This window comes from Coenobita brevimanus, chromosome 44 (genome assembly GCF_032717465.1).
Source record: "Coenobita brevimanus isolate Jiangsu-jjx chromosome 44, ASM3271746v2, whole genome shotgun sequence".
NCBI lineage: Eukaryota > Metazoa > Arthropoda > Malacostraca > Decapoda > Coenobitidae > Coenobita > Coenobita brevimanus.
Genome location: NC_136997.1, coordinates 46,047,324 through 46,063,164, shown reverse-complemented (window position 1 = coordinate 46,063,164; position 15,841 = coordinate 46,047,324). Strand labels below are relative to the sequence as shown.

Below are 15,841 nucleotides of genomic sequence, written 5' to 3'. Positions count from 1 at the left end.
TTCTTCCTCTCCCTATCTCTCTTCTTTCCAATTCTCCCTGTCCTTATCTCTCTTCTCCCCATTTCTTCCTCTCTCTATCTCTCTTCTCCATTTCTCCCTCCTCCTATCTCTCTCCTCTCCATTTCTCCCTCTATCTGCTCTTCTCTCTATCTCCTCCTCTCCCTCCACGTCTCTCCATGCTCATTTTCCGCACTCATCTCCCATTCACTCCTCTACCCTCCTCTTTAATATCTTTTAATAGAGTGGAAAATGTATTGGTTTTGTTACGGGCAGGCAGTACCCCTTTGCCTTCATCATCATCATCATCATCATCCTATCAACCTCAGGCTCTCCCTCTCCCCTATTCCTCCTCCTCTCTCTCTTTCCATCCTTCCTTCCTGTTATTATTATTATTATTATTATTATTATTATTATTATTATTAGTGCCAGTACCATACAATTTCATTCAACCTAGCAGACGTTAGTTACAATTGTTTTTCATCCTAAGCGATTTATTATATCCATAACACCTCGCTGCCTTATTCTGTATTACATAAATCCTTCCCAAATCGCCATACTCTGCGTAAATAACTTACAAAAAAGACCCAGCTATATCAAAATAAATCGCTAAGGAAGAGGTGTCGAGATTACGTATACCTTAGTCTCTTCCTTCTTCCTTATTTTATCGTTTCGTTTCGTGCTTCCTTATTTTTTTTTGCTTATTTTCTTTACATTTCGTTTTTGTGTGTGTTTGTATTTTATCTTCTCTTTTCTTTTCATTTTCGTCCACATATATATTTCCTCTTCCTTCTGTTTTTTTTTTTTTCATTTAGATATTTATTTCTTGCATTGAAGAGGAAGAAGTTTTGAAGGGAAACGACTGGATTGTTGTTGTCAATTTGTTCATGTCGATGGTGGAGACGTGGAGTGAGAGATATCTGAGTGACGGACAGGTGAGAGAGAGAGAGAGAGAGAGAGAGAGAGAGAGAGAGAGAGAGAGAGAGGACAGGTCAACTTCCCTCTCATTCCTACCTATATTAATGACATTCCTTTCATCCCATTATCATTCTCCTCCCTTCACCTTATTCTTCCTTCTTTCCCTTCCCCTCCCGTCCATTCTCCCTTCCTACCTTCATTTCCCCTCCTCCATACGTTCCTCCTCCTTTCCTTCCCTTTCTTCATTCATTTCCATTTTTCTTTCCTTTCTTCATCCTTTCATTCTTCCCTCCTTCCTTCCATTCCTCTTCTTTATTCATTCATTCACTTTCCTTCTTTGTTCCTTTCTTCCTTCTGCTGTCTTCTTCCTTCCATCCTTCCTTCCTTCCTTCCATCCTTCCTTCCTTCATTCCGTTCTGTCTTCCTTCCTTCCTTCCTTCCTTCCTTTATACCGCCTGAAACTATCCTTCTGCAGTCCACTCTTATTTCGTTGGATAGGGAGGGAGTTAAGGGGCGTTTCCTTAACCAGGCAGTGGATCCGTGCAATGATGTCAGTGCCGCCACGTGAAGGCGTCCCTCTAGCACCACCACAACTGATGGAAGGAATTAAGTGGATAAAAATGTGAGAAAGAAAGAAATTAAAGTGAGAAATGAAAGACCGTTGAGCAAAGAAGACTGAGAGAAAATGACATGCAAATTTGACATGAATAAAAATGAGAGAGAGAGAGAGAGAGAGAGAGAGAGAGAGAGAGAGAGAGAGAGAGAGAGAGAGAGAGAGGGGGGGGGGGAAGTTAAAATATAGAGGAAAAAAATAGGATGAAAGATGGAAAGAAATGCAATATTTGAAAGGAAGGAAATTTGGTGAGAGAAAGACGAGAGAAATTGGGAGAGAAAAAAAGTAGAATTGGAAGAAATTTTCAAGGAATGGAGGAGGTAAATTAGGGAGGAAAGAGTGGAGGAATAATGGAGATGAGGAAGAAGAGGAGGTTGATTATCAGTTCTCTCTCTCTCTCTCTCTGAATCTGTCTATTTATAAGTGTTTGTCTGCTTCCTCTCGCTCTCTCGCACTTGTACAGGTGTCCTCAGTGACGTCACGGCCCGCCATGACGTCATTACGTTGCCAGGCGTCCATGTATGACGTCATAATTGGGATTCGTGCTTATGACTTGCTAAATGCTTTCATTTATATATAGACTGGATTGCTGTACCTCTTCCGTTTTTTATTAACTTTTTATCTGTCAGTCTGTATATCTGTCTGCCTCTATCTGTGTATCCATCTATCTATCTATCTATCTATATTTGTATTTTTGTGGGGGTGGATGTGCGTGTGGGTAGGGCGAGGGTGTTGGTGTGGATGTGGGTGGGGGAGGTATGGGTAGTGAAATGTGGGTGTGCAAGCCCGTAGACTTTTCGTATTAGGTTAACTCGAGCATTACAGCCTACATAGAGGAAAAGTTTTACAGTTGCTGTTTGTTGCCACCCACTCTAATAATACCTGCTGAGAGAGAGAGAGAGAGAGAGAGAGAGAGAGAGTTACCTCCCCCGGGTGTTACCCTGGGGTCTCATTTTACGTAGCAACCCTGGCTGGACACCTGAGTCGAGTGGCACTTGCTCCCTGCACCAGAATTCGAACCGTGGCACTATCAGGCCGAAATCAGATGCAGTACTGACCCCCATGGAAAAGTGACCTACCGGTACCTAGCATAACATTTCATAACATCACATAATGCACTGGTAGCCTAACCTAACCTAACCTAACTTCAAGTTTGAAATATTTACATCATCATCATTAACATTATCATCATCATCATCATCATCATCATCATCATCAGCCTGAATCAGTTCACTGCAGGACAAAGGCCCCTCCTATCATTTCCACTCTGACCTATTGGCTGTTAGCCTTTTCCATTCAACCTCAGCGAATCTCTGAAGCTAATGTCGCCACCATGTTCCCTGTCTCTTTCTCCCACCTGGTCACAGGGTTCCTGTCTGTTACCGTGGTCGCCCGCATGTTACCCATTTTTACAAGGGCGTAACCTCCCACGTCTCTTTGTACTTTAAATCAGTTTCCATAGGGCTGGTCAGTGTTGCATACTAGAAAAGTGACCCAAGGGCGAGTTATCTATATATAAAAGTGACCTGAGGCTCAGTTTTGCATAATAAAAACTGATTCAGCTGGCAGGTTTCAACAGTTGACACCAGCAGCTTCGGAGCTTGCACTGCTAACTGTTTGCCTTCTGTTACATATTTAGCATGATGCCAGATTGTGGTAAGAATTTTTATATAGCATGTAGGTTACTGATGATGATGATGATGATGATGATGATGATGATGATGATGATGATGATGATGATGATGATGATGATGATGATGATAATAATAATAATAATAATAATAATAATAATAATAATAATAACAATAATAATAATAACAATAATAATAATAATAATAATAATAATAATAATACCCAAAGTAATACAGTACTGTATCTATTTTTTTTTCAGATCTTTGACGACGTATACCTAATAAGACACAGAAGACTGGCTCGTCGCTCAGCAGATCCCGCTCATTCTCACCATAACCGCCTTATCACCGAACCAAATGTAAGTGAGAGAGAGAGAGCGAGAGAGAGAGAAAGAAAGAAAAAGAGAGAGAGAGAGAGATGGGGGAACAATGAAAAGGAAGGTTATAAATGACAGGAGGGATGAGTATATAAATGACTGAGTGAAATGGAGAGAGAGAGAGGGAGAGAGAGAGAGAGAGACAGACAGACAGACAGACAGATAGACAGACAGAGAGAGAGAGACAGACAGACAGACAGACAGAGACAGAGAGATAGAGACAGAGACAGACAGACAGGCAAGAGAAATGGAAGGTGGAGGAGGAGGATAGTTTGATGTGTAAATAACAAAAGAAATAAATGAAAGGAATAGAAGAAAATAATGAAAAGAGATATTTGCTAGAGGGAGGGAGGGAGAGTAGATGTGATTAAAAAAGAATCATGTGCATGTGTGAAGTATATAATTTGGTGTTTACATTTCTGGGTATATAGGACTGTCATCATATATGTACAGAAAACGTTAGGTGCAGTCATATAATTTACCTCTGCTTAATTTTACGTGGTGGGTGGTGACAGCCATCATCCACTCATTTGATAAAGTGCTGCCTACTTCTTCCTTAGCCTTTATCATTTTTTTTCTGTGTCTACCCTCTTCTCTTCTTGTTTCTTCCATCTTTCCTGTCACATTTTCCTACTCTTCTTTCCGTTTCAGGTGGCTTTACATTGAGTGACAAGCCAAATGGTTTCCACTTATAATGCAGGGTGATAACCCTATAACCAACACATACGTGTTCCCTAATATGTCAGCAAGTGGGTTAGCAGAGGGTTAGTGCCCCTCCCCATAAAACAACAAACTAAAAGTCAAATGGCCACCCTTTACAGGATGCTATAGATAGATAGGGATTACTTTTACAGCTCTGGACGGTATACAGTAATATGTTAATTAAAGCAGAATTAAAGGTGTGTGCATATTAATGATGCTTGGTAACATTGTGCTGCCAAAAAGTGTGCAAGTAATCACAGAGGTTTCCAGCTGGACTGAGTATGTTAGAAAGGAGAAAGTCATATAAGAAAAAGTCGGATAGGTTTTAGGTGTGTGATGGAAGCAGTGACGATAGTGATAGCTACTGTAAATAATTGAGTTTCATTACATTTAGCAACATTATACTTTCTGACGTTAAACATTGGTGTGGCGGAATTCATAGTTTGTGCAGATAAATAATGTCTGCTGTTATTGCTATTTTTTTCCCTGGTACTGTACAGTCAACAAAAGAAATTTCAGTCACCTCTCTGCTGTCTCATCCATGCAGTCATAGATATTTGAATGATAAGATGTGGACAGAGGAGCATATTATCAGCTACAAATGGATGATAATATGCAGCTCAGTCCACTACATCATATTCCAACATCAGTACAGAGGCACGAGATGATTGAAATTTTGAAGTTGTCTCTACACTTTGTCACTATTTATTCGTTCATGGGAGTTTTTTTTTCCCCCCCTTCCGTCACAGGTGCGATGGGCTGAGCAGCAAGTAGTAAAGAGAAGAGTGAAGCGTGATTTTTTAGCTCGTCAACCAACATCCAGAGCGTCCATATGGCTGAACGACCCAAAGTGGCCTCAGATGTGGTACCTGGTGAGTTTTGTTTTCTCTCTATATATATTTACTGTATTGGGTATTTTCTTTCCTCATCCTGCCCTTGGGTGGGAAAGGAGGTCTGGATGATGATGATGATGATGATGGTATTTTCTTGTTCTCCGTACCATACCTCACCCAATTCTTAGATGGAAAAGAGATTGGGATTCTGCTGCTGATGCTGATGATGGTGGTGATGTATTTACTTACATAATTCTATGATGATTATGATTGTGTATTTATTTATGTACATTAATTCTTTTATATTGATCATTATGAAGATAGTAATAATGATGGTGATTTACACCATTCTTCTTCGTCATCAGAATCGTGGTGGGTCTCTAGACATGAACGTGGAGGCAGCATGGCGAGAGGGAGTGACAGGCAAGGGGGTGGTGGTGACAATACTAGACGACGGACTAGAAAAAGACCACCCAGACCTCATCAAGAACTATGTGAGTATGGAGGAATTATGTGCAGATTATGGAGGTGTTATGTATTAAGATACAACTGGTTTTGTGATGATGATGGTGGTTGTGGTGGTGATGGCAGTGATTGTGAATGATAATGATGTTGATGATAATGATGCTGGACAGTAGATCTACACTCAGGAAAGATGTTTTTCATACATACTAATATATACGTTCATTCTTCCATACTCCGTTTTCATCAGTGTTCAAATGTGTTGTATACCAATTTCCCTGATCTTACACCCTGCCATGACATGATGATGATGATGATGATGGTGTTGTATTGTGTACCTCAGTTTTCAGGGAGAAAAAAGGGTCCTCCCTTACATGCCAGTATATATATGTTAATCTAACTCATCCCACTCTGAACAGGACCCAAATGCTTCATATGATGTAAACAGTCATGACCCTGACCCCATGCCCCGGTATGATCTGGTGGACTCCAATCGGCATGGTACACGTTGTGCTGGTGAGGTGGCCGCAGACTCCAATAACTCCATATGTGCAGTTGGAGTTGCATATGAGGCATCTGTTGGAGGTGAGGAAAGCCTCTTGGTTTGATCTGAGACTCATCTTGTAGAAGACCTTGGAGATTTCTTAATTCATCATCCTAAGTGATTTATTCTGTTTTCTTATACAGTATTTATTCTGCACACACTACTTTGTTGATGCTGAAGAGGGATGCCCTCATGCACTGGCATCTATACAACTGGGAGTCTTCACTGCCTGGTTACACAAACATATCTCTAATTCCTCTCTATCCTCCTGAAAAGAGGATGGTAAACTATTGGAGAATGGCATCTCCGGCCTGCAGTCCACTAAGTTTGCATTTAGATGAGCCTAGGGCCAGAACAACATTGTCAGTCAGTTTGCTTGATCATGCCATGTACAGTATAATAGTGATTAAAAATGTATGATTATATATATATATATATATATATATATATATATATATATATATATATAGACACACACACACACACACACACATATACACACACACATATACACACACACACAGACACAGACACATATATATATATATATACACACACACACACAAAGAGAGAGAGAGAGAGAGAGAGAGAGAGAGAGTTGTCCTCTATGTTGCACTTTTCATATTTATTCGAAGGTGTGAGGATGCTGGATGGTGATGTGACGGATGCAGTGGAGGCACGCTCACTGGCCCTCAACCCTCAGCACATTGACATCTACTCTGCCTCTTGGGGACCTGATGATGATGGCAAGACTGTGGATGGCCCGGGACAGCTGGCCACCAGGGCATTTGTCGAGGGTATCAGAAATGTGAGCTGCAGTCATTTAGTACTGTAATATTAAGAAATGTGTATTTTGCCATAAATCAGAATGGCATTTAACCCATCAATTGCAACAGACTGAATATCCAAAGTGCACCCTGTGTACATGGGGAAACTTACTGAAGAGGTTTTTGAAGATTATATTTAACCTCTTCAGTTGAAAAAGTCTCACTTAAGCTAAATTATAGTGTCATGAGATAGTTAAAATGAAATTTGAAAAATTGCATCTTACTGCAATGACAAAAGCTCCAGGTATAACCCCCACTGTCACACCTCCTACTAATACAGGGCCGTGGAGGGAAGGGGTCTATCTTCGTGTGGGCATCAGGCAATGGAGGGCGTGATCAAGACAATTGTAACTGTGATGGCTACACAAACTCCATATGGACCCTAAGCATATCATCAGCCACTGGTTAGTGCATTTGTTGTTCATAGATTCCTTGCATTTTTGCTAGACTCATTTTATAGCATTGATGATGACAAGAACAACAGATGGCTGTTTAGAAACACACAGAGGTACTTACCAACTCCCTAGCATATATTATTGTGTTTTTATGATAGTTCAACAATAGGGAACTGGAGACTGGCTTGAAGGATGTTTAGTGTTTTTAATAGTCATGAGCTGAAACTTTGGATTATAAAACTTTTAAAAATTCAATATTTCTCTCCTTTGGTATTTAGAGAAGGGTTATGTTCCGTGGTACTCTGAAGCGTGCAGTTCAACTCTGGCCACCACATACAGCTCGGGTTCTCTGGGCGAGCGTCAGATAGTCACCACCGACCTCCACCACACCTGCACCACCTCACATACAGGAACATCTGCATCGGCTCCACTAGCCGCTGGCATTTGTGCTCTGGCTCTACAGGTACAATCTCTTTGAATATCTGTGTCTGTCTGTCTGTCTAGCTAAACACCTTAATCTTTGAAGGGATGGCTCAGATGGATTGCTTCCATGTCACCCTGTCCTCCACCATCAGACTTACTGCCAGCTCACACCACCTTCACTCACCTACCTCTCCATCTCATCATGTCATCCTCTCCCTCTCTTCCTTTACACATCATTCACATACACTCCTCTAGTCAGGCAGTCCTCACTAACCCCTTTAATGTGATTATATATTTTTTTTCTTGCTGCCAGCAAGGATTTTATTTAATCTGCAAAATTGCTTTCCTGACACTCTGTTGATAGTTCTACTTGTATGACTTTTTTTTTTTTTTTTCATATTTCAACAGCTTTCCTTCCATACAGTACTGTTTATTGCAGAATAGATTTATGATGATGATGATAATACTGGTAATGATGATAGTTTGGTGTTTATAAAGATGATGATGATGTTGATGATTTTAATAACGGGAATAATATTGAAGATAATAGTAAGAAAGGTTGTGGTAATACTAGTGACAGTGATCATGATGATAATGGTATATATAATAATAAGGGTGATATTGGCAATGTTTTGTTGCACAGGTGAATCGAGATATGACATGGCGTGACATGCAGCATATCGTAGTGAGGACTGCCAGACCAGAAAACCTCCAGGCTCCTGATTGGCAAGTTAACGGAGTTGGACGCCATGTGTCACACAGGTGATGACCTTTTTCTTATATTTGGTGGGTGGGGGCACCCTTCATCCACTCATTCAGTGTGGTGCTGCCTTATGGTCTCAACAGTGAGTGACAAGCCAAATGGTTTCCTGTACACCAGGAAACCATTTACTACGCTGGATGGTAATCATATGACCAGATTATGGCGCCTGGTGGTTTAGTGGGCAATGAAGATGCTCCGGTTGGATTGAGCCAGTGCAGGTTTATATCCAAGGGGTGTTTGGGGTTTATTGCTCACATAATGGCACTCAGGGATGAGTGAGGCTGGCTGCTCTCATCTTAAATGTCAGGACCAGCCTGCCTAGCCCCGGGCTTCTTTGCATCTTATGGGGCAACACAGGATTAGGTGATGATGATGATGGTAAATTTTTCACATATACAACCATTTTCTACAAGTTAAGATATTCTCTATGATGGTAGCTGTATTACTTTTATTACTAGACTGGTCACTCTCACCTTAAATGTCATGACTGCTGGTAAGTAGTGTGGTCCAGGCTTCCTGTGCTCTTGATGGTGCAGTAAATGATAGGATGATAAATAGAATAGAGACTTATTACTGCTGGACAGTTGTTTTTATTCTCCATAATTCTGAGACCTGGTTATTTTCTGCTTATAGGTTTGGGTATGGTTTGATGGACACGTATGGTATGGTGAAGTTGGCACGTAACTGGACAAGTGTACCGGTCCAACGCAAATGTGAGGTTACCGCCCCACATGCTGACAAGTGAGTTCTGACTTCCTTTGTTGGCTTGTTTTTATATGATGGAACTGATACATGACATTTGTATATGAATTTGTAAGTTAAATCAGGGACAAGAGTTCTGCTAATATATCCTATTTACATCTAAGACAAGGTCACCACTTTCTTCTTTGACACATCACACCGAAGATTATCTGTGGCCAGAGAAACAAACCAAACCTCTCTCAGCTCAAGAATATTACCCAGCAGCGGAAAGTGAGAAGTAGAAGAGGTGAACTATTAAGTGAACTTTTGTCACTTCCTCTACATCTAAATAATTCTTGTATTGTCATGCTCTAGTGTGAGGCAAATAAATGAAAAAAAATTAAGCACAAAAATATGTGCATTTGGTTTGGCCCATGACACAATCAGTATTCTGGGGCTTGAATGAATGAATGTGTATGTGGCCCATTTCACTGGCTGTGCTGTTGATAGTTCTTCCTCTGTCATACTCTCTTTCCTTACTCTCTTGACCCTGCCTAACCCTATCCTCGGGTGAAAAACAAAAGCCAGAATGATGATGATGATGATGAAGATGATGACGGCAATGTTCATGATGGCTGCAGTGACAGTGATGATCATAAAACAATTTTGATGATGATGATGATGATGATGATAATATCCTCGTACCCACCTAATAATGGCTTTTTCTCCTTCAGGTTGATCCCACAGAAGAGTTTTGTGTCCTTAGAGCTGGATGTGGTAGACTGTCCAGGGGTCAACTTCCTTGAACATGTCCAGGCTAAGGTTAGTAACTATCATTCAATTGTAGCATCAGATTTGTGTGTGGAGCTGATGTGAGTGTTGTTATGGCCCTGTTTTCAGCCAATGGATCAAAGCCTCACACAACTTGTTAAGCCTACACAGTGTTTTCATTGCAGACAGACTTCAAAACAGTTCAAAACTGAGAGCAGAAATACTGCAAATACTGTGAGTTTTGGTCTTAATGAAGTAAAAGAAATTCACATAGATAATCATTCATATGCTTGGAAATGTTAATATTACCCTCTTCTCCTTGCAGGTGACTCTAACAGCTGACCGTCGAGGCGATATAGAGATCTACCTTGCCTCCCCTGCTGGCACAAAGTCCACTCTCCTTGCTCAGCGTCCCCATGATAACTCTCGTTCAGGGTTTCATGTGAGTCAAGAAACCCCACAGTTTTGTGGCCCTGTTGTTTTTGTTTTTGGTTTGACCCCTGGCCTATCTAGATGTGACCTTCGTGGACAACAGGAAACTGGTCATTTTAGCAGGGCACTCCCAGAGATCTTTTGTTGAGGTTATGGTGAAGGATTGTAGTTTTACCAAGCTATTGATTCTGTGATATCCAGTTAGTGAGGAATGGCTGGGATACCTGGTGGCCTAGTAGTTAAAATACCTCAGTGACTTTGCATAGGTTCAGCCTCACAAGGTAACCGGAGACTTCTAGATCATGTAGTGTCACCAAGGGAAACACAATGGTCATCTCCCCTTGAATTTAGTAAACAGTAGCCTTGCCTTGTGCCTAAACACAACAAATGGAGTGATATGGGGTTGGCCATTGCTTCCGTTTTTACCTATTGGTGAACTAATTTATGCAGTATCACAGTTCCTCTCCCTCATTCCCAGGAGTATAACACCAGTGGGCATTACGGAGAGAGCAGGGGAAGGGGGGGAGAGAGAGGAAGAGGAAGTTTGTAATTTCCAGTCTTTTTCCCTCATTCCTAGGAGTGTTATAACACCAACAGGCCTTTGTTTTCAGTCATGGCCATTCCTGACAGTACACATGTGGGGGGAACGGCCATTGGGCAAATGGGTCCTTGAAATACACAACAACGGTCACTTCTTCTCCACGGGTAAGTGCAATACCTTGTCAGAGAGTTGTTGGTGATGTTTGGTCTGACTGCATGGCCAGTGGGTGGGGGACGAGCCTGTGATTAATTCTCTGACTGTGAAACATGTACTTTGCATTACTGGTTGTCTTCTGAGTAACTTTTAAGGTTTTGTAGCATCTCTGTATTGATTTATCCTGCACTTCTCACATCATTATCCTTTTGTATATTACTGATGCAAACTGTGTTGATATTAGAATGATATAAATAACATTCAAGTGACTGTCGAGGTGTTTATTTGTTAAATAAATAGCCAACTAAGGAATAGCTGCCATCTAGGGTACAGCCCTATATATAATCTGTCAGACAAATTTGGTTATACTCCAGAGAAACCGAGGGCACCAAAAATGCTAAAAACTATCATGATTATAGTTCCAGTAGAGAATGTAGAACTTTGTATTTCTGCTTACTGAGGAGAGTTTTATTCAGTGCACAGAAAATTACCAGAATCAGAGTTTTGAAACAATGTTAGACTTTTTTTTTTAGTTATCCATTTTCTTTTTTTCCTCAGTGGCTCCCTTTATATGATGTAATTGTTTTTATGAACCTGTGAATTATTGCACTATTTTACTGACTATCAGAATTCTCCAGATGTTTATATCGCTAGGTCTCAGAGTATCAGGTCAGACTTTTAATCCAGGCTTGTAGGTGGGTATGGCCATAAGAGGGTAGACTTGTAAGTACTAGGAGTGTAGGGAATAACATTAATATTAAGCTGCTTACTAACACCTCCATAACTGCCACTAGTGCATTCTCTGCTGAACACTTAACACTGTTATAATGCTCCCAGATTTTGTTGAACTTGAATCAGTTTTACTTTCTCCAGTATTTATAGCTAATTTTTGAAATACACATAAATGACATTTTTATTTATTACTAAGTATCATTATACGAGACAGACATACTGTACGGATATATTGTACATTACATGAACAAAGGCTTTTACGTTTCAATTAATCATAGAACTGATGAGGTGCACCAAGGAGATGTGGCCCTTACTTGTTTACATTCTCAGGGTGGCTGGATTCTATTGCTCACGTAGTGCTACGTAGGAGAAAGGGACTGGTCACCCTCCTTAAATGTCTGGCAAAGTAGCCTGACCCCAGGCCTCTGCACTTCTGATGGGGCAATGAAGGATTGGATAAAAGATGGATAGATAGGTAGATAGATAGAAAAATCCCAGCATCACTGTTTCCAGCTATAGAAGATTGGTTATTGTGGCCCCAGGCTCATCTGAACATGATCCTGGTGGACTGCAGCCTAAAGCTGCCCTGCTTCTGCAGTCCACCATCTTCCATTCTGGGGACAGGGAAGGAGTTGAGGGATGTTTGTATAGCTGGGCAGCTCCTTAGATTGATGCCACCATACGAAGGTACCCTGTATCTCTCTCCAGCACCTAATGGACCAGTACCAAAAACACCACCACTCATTTGATATTTAAAGCTATACACATTCACACCTGTGTTGATTACTTCATTACATTACTAAAAAAAACAGTACATTAACTCTCTTAGTCCAGTGACTTACATCTAATTTTATTCTTGCTACTTTCACATGATTGTACTCATCTTTGGGAAATATCCTATAATGAAATGGTTAATGGAGGCTGTGTCTAACCCTTCTGATTTGATAAATCTCCCTTAATGAAATTCATAAATGGTCTGAAAATAGCAAGAATAAAATAAAAAATGTGTCCTGGGATTGACAGAATTAGCAAAGATCAGTAGAGACATTGGGAAATACTGTATCTTAAAGTGCCAGTTGAAATAAATGAAACAGTATAAAAAATATTTTCTCATAGTTTTTTAATATGTTCTATTGGCTATGGCACCTGACTGTTGGTTATATTTGAGAATGCTGGCCAGCAGCTGCATTCCTGTTTGTTCATTATGTTTCAGTCCCTAATATTAGCATTAGGAATATTGTCATTCCAAGTGTACTGTAATTACAGACAGTTGACACAGAATTTTTGTGTCCATCTGAAAATACACTGCTTGATATGCCAAGTCACTCAGACGAATAGCAAGTTAAATTTACCTTTTATACATAAACTGTATACAGTATACAGTACACTGTATGTAATTATTTAAACTGTTTGAAACATATTGTCCAGACATATTAACACCTATGATGTTTTCATCTTACTCCTGCCATTAGAAGATGAATGTTTTCACCATATTAGAACCTTCTGGTAGAGAAGGAAATTTAGTTAAGTTATATCTAAACCCTCCAGTTAAAAAAGTCTCTCATAAGCTGAATAAAATAGTCAGAAGAGAGAGGGAAAAAATTTATATCTTGTGGTTGGAGAGGTAAAACTGGTAAACATGAGTGCAGAGGTGTGAACAAGCCCATAGATTTTGATGATAATTTCTGAAGCGTATGATGGTAGAATCTTATGACCTTTTCATTTTATTGCTAGCTACACTCTGTAATGTGCGATGCAGACTGATCACATCTAACATTTACAGGTGTTCCAGAAATGAATGTCAAATATGAGAGCCTAATACCTTTCCAGACTCAGTTTTGATAATAAATAATTGAAATGCATGGATGACAGTGGTATGGTGGTTTTGGAGTGGCTGTGGAGTGTGTGAAATATTAAGATAACTTCATATTATTTTTGTGTTATAAAATATGCTTTGTTTTCACTGCATGGACTTTTATAGAAGAACACGAGTAGTGGATTAACTCTTTCAGTCCAGTGACATAATTTTGATTTATTCTTGTCACCACCAGACAGCTTTATATCAGTTAGGAAGAACCTATAATATTAGTAAAGTGGCTAATGAAGTCCTGTATCCAACTTCACCAGTGCAGAAAATCTGTCAATTAAAATATAATTCAAATGGTGTCATGTCTCCTCATATCAGCTCCCCAGTTCTCCATTGTGAGGGTTACCATGTTACAGCTGATTTTTTTTTTTTTTTTTTTATACTGAACCTAAACCTTCTGCCAGTACCAGCTAACTGCTTCTGAACAGTTGCTGGAAACTGTTGAAAAAAAAAAAAATCTCGCATGTACACGTACAGTAATAAAATATGTCGTAGTGAGAGTCTCGGCTGATCCTGACTCTGTGTAGGCTACTTGTCGTGGAGAGTCCTGTCAGAGTGTGATGATTGTCTGGCTAGTCACCAAGCTTGTAGACACATTTGATTCCCTAAACAGATTAAAATCAGGTGGTAGCTAGAATAAAATAAAAACTAAGTCATGGGATTGTAGTGGATAAAGGTATTGTGGTCACCATTCATAACACTCAGCCACATCTAATGCACTAGTTTGTTAGACAACCGATACTTACTGATGTACAGTATTTTTATAGTTTACTCTTACTACTGTACCACAAAGCTGTTTTACTTAGCTTTGGAGAAACTCTTCAAACATGAGAGGTCAGCAGTATCCTTTATTTACCCTTTTCATTGCTGCTGGAGAGACACCTTCATGTGGAGGCACTGGTATAACCACATGACTTAGCTTGCTGGTCATATGAATGACTCTCAACTATTTCCTATCTCCTGAAAGGTGGATGGTGGACTGCAAAAGAAGGGAAACTTAAGCCTGCAGTCCATTGGGTCCATGTTTCAGATGATCCTGGTACCACCACAAGAAGTCTCCCAAAATATGCATAAAATTGTATGAGGACAGCAAGAATAAAATACAAAATATTTTACTGGATTAAAGGGGTTAAGGAATACTTAACCCTTTCAGTCTGATGCCATATATTATTACTGCATTTTGTTCTTGATTTCTCCAGATGATTTGATTAAACTTTGAGGAGACATGAATGGGAGGGGTTAGATATAGCCTTAACAAACCTCTTCTCTATGAGACATCTTCCTAAGTTGAATAAAATATCTCGTATTACCAAGAATAAAGTAAGCCCTACATCATCATAATGAAAAGGTTAATCAGTTTAATTTTTTGTGCTATTTGGTTAACTCTTTCAACTGGAGGACATCAGTTTTGTTTTTTTTCCTTCCTGCCACTGGTACTTTATTCAGCTTTAAGTGACTTCTCCATATTAATATTCACTATATCTAGCCTTCCTATTTTAAAATCTTTTCCAAACTGAAATAACAGGTCTTGTGGTAATAAGAATTAAAAAAAAAAAATACACTGAAGTTCAGGGATTAATTTTAGTGAAGTTTTCAGTCTACAGATCTTTTTACTGTGCATCTTTTAAATTGTTTATATGGAAGGGTTTGTTTTTTTGGGGGGTGGGCCTTGGTAAATTAACCCTTTTTAATCCAGGTGACATCCTCTTTGGTTTATTCTTGTTGCCGCCAGATGATAATATTCAAGTTAGAAAAGGCCTCTCATAGTCTGAGGGTTTATTAAAGTCTGTGTTTAATCCTTTCAGCTCAAACACTCTCTCCTGAGCTCGAGATATTTTTATGTGGAAGGATTGCATACAGAGTTTACTAACCCCATTGTTGCTGGAAAGGGATCCATTCATGTGGTGGCACTGATATAACCAGTTGGCTATATTGCCGGGTTATACAAATGTTGTTCAACCCTCTCCCTATCCCCTTGGAAGGAGGAGGGTGGACTGCACGAGGGCAACTTCAGCTTGCAGTCCATTAGGTTCACATTCAGATGAGCCTGGGGTTGCAGCTACTGCTACTACTACTGTTACTGCTAATGCCATCCCTAGGAAGTGGTCTTTTAAGTTGAATAAAATAGTCTATTGGTAGCAAGAATAAAGTAGAAAGATACATCACCTTATTGGTTAAT

At 39.9% G+C, this 15,841-nt stretch overlaps 1 protein-coding gene across 1 annotated transcript in view; it reads left to right on the top strand.

Annotated features, from left to right (window-relative positions):
- LOC145398178 (furin-like protease kpc-1) overlaps positions 1 to 15,841 on the top strand; it is a 200,035-nt gene that overhangs the window by 151,834 nt on the left and 32,360 nt on the right. The window contains exons 2-13 of the mRNA XM_080271128.1: positions 3,420 to 3,518; positions 4,988 to 5,110; positions 5,437 to 5,565; positions 5,953 to 6,118; positions 6,713 to 6,885; positions 7,185 to 7,308; positions 7,578 to 7,762; positions 8,366 to 8,484; positions 9,119 to 9,226; positions 9,901 to 9,988; positions 10,263 to 10,379; positions 10,981 to 11,074. Of these exons, the coding sequence (XP_080127254.1) occupies positions 3,420 to 3,518; positions 4,988 to 5,110; positions 5,437 to 5,565; positions 5,953 to 6,118; positions 6,713 to 6,885; positions 7,185 to 7,308; positions 7,578 to 7,762; positions 8,366 to 8,484; positions 9,119 to 9,226; positions 9,901 to 9,988; positions 10,263 to 10,379; positions 10,981 to 11,074 (1,525 nt within the window). The remainder of the gene's footprint in view (positions 1 to 3,419; positions 3,519 to 4,987; positions 5,111 to 5,436; positions 5,566 to 5,952; positions 6,119 to 6,712; positions 6,886 to 7,184; positions 7,309 to 7,577; positions 7,763 to 8,365; positions 8,485 to 9,118; positions 9,227 to 9,900; positions 9,989 to 10,262; positions 10,380 to 10,980; positions 11,075 to 15,841) is intronic.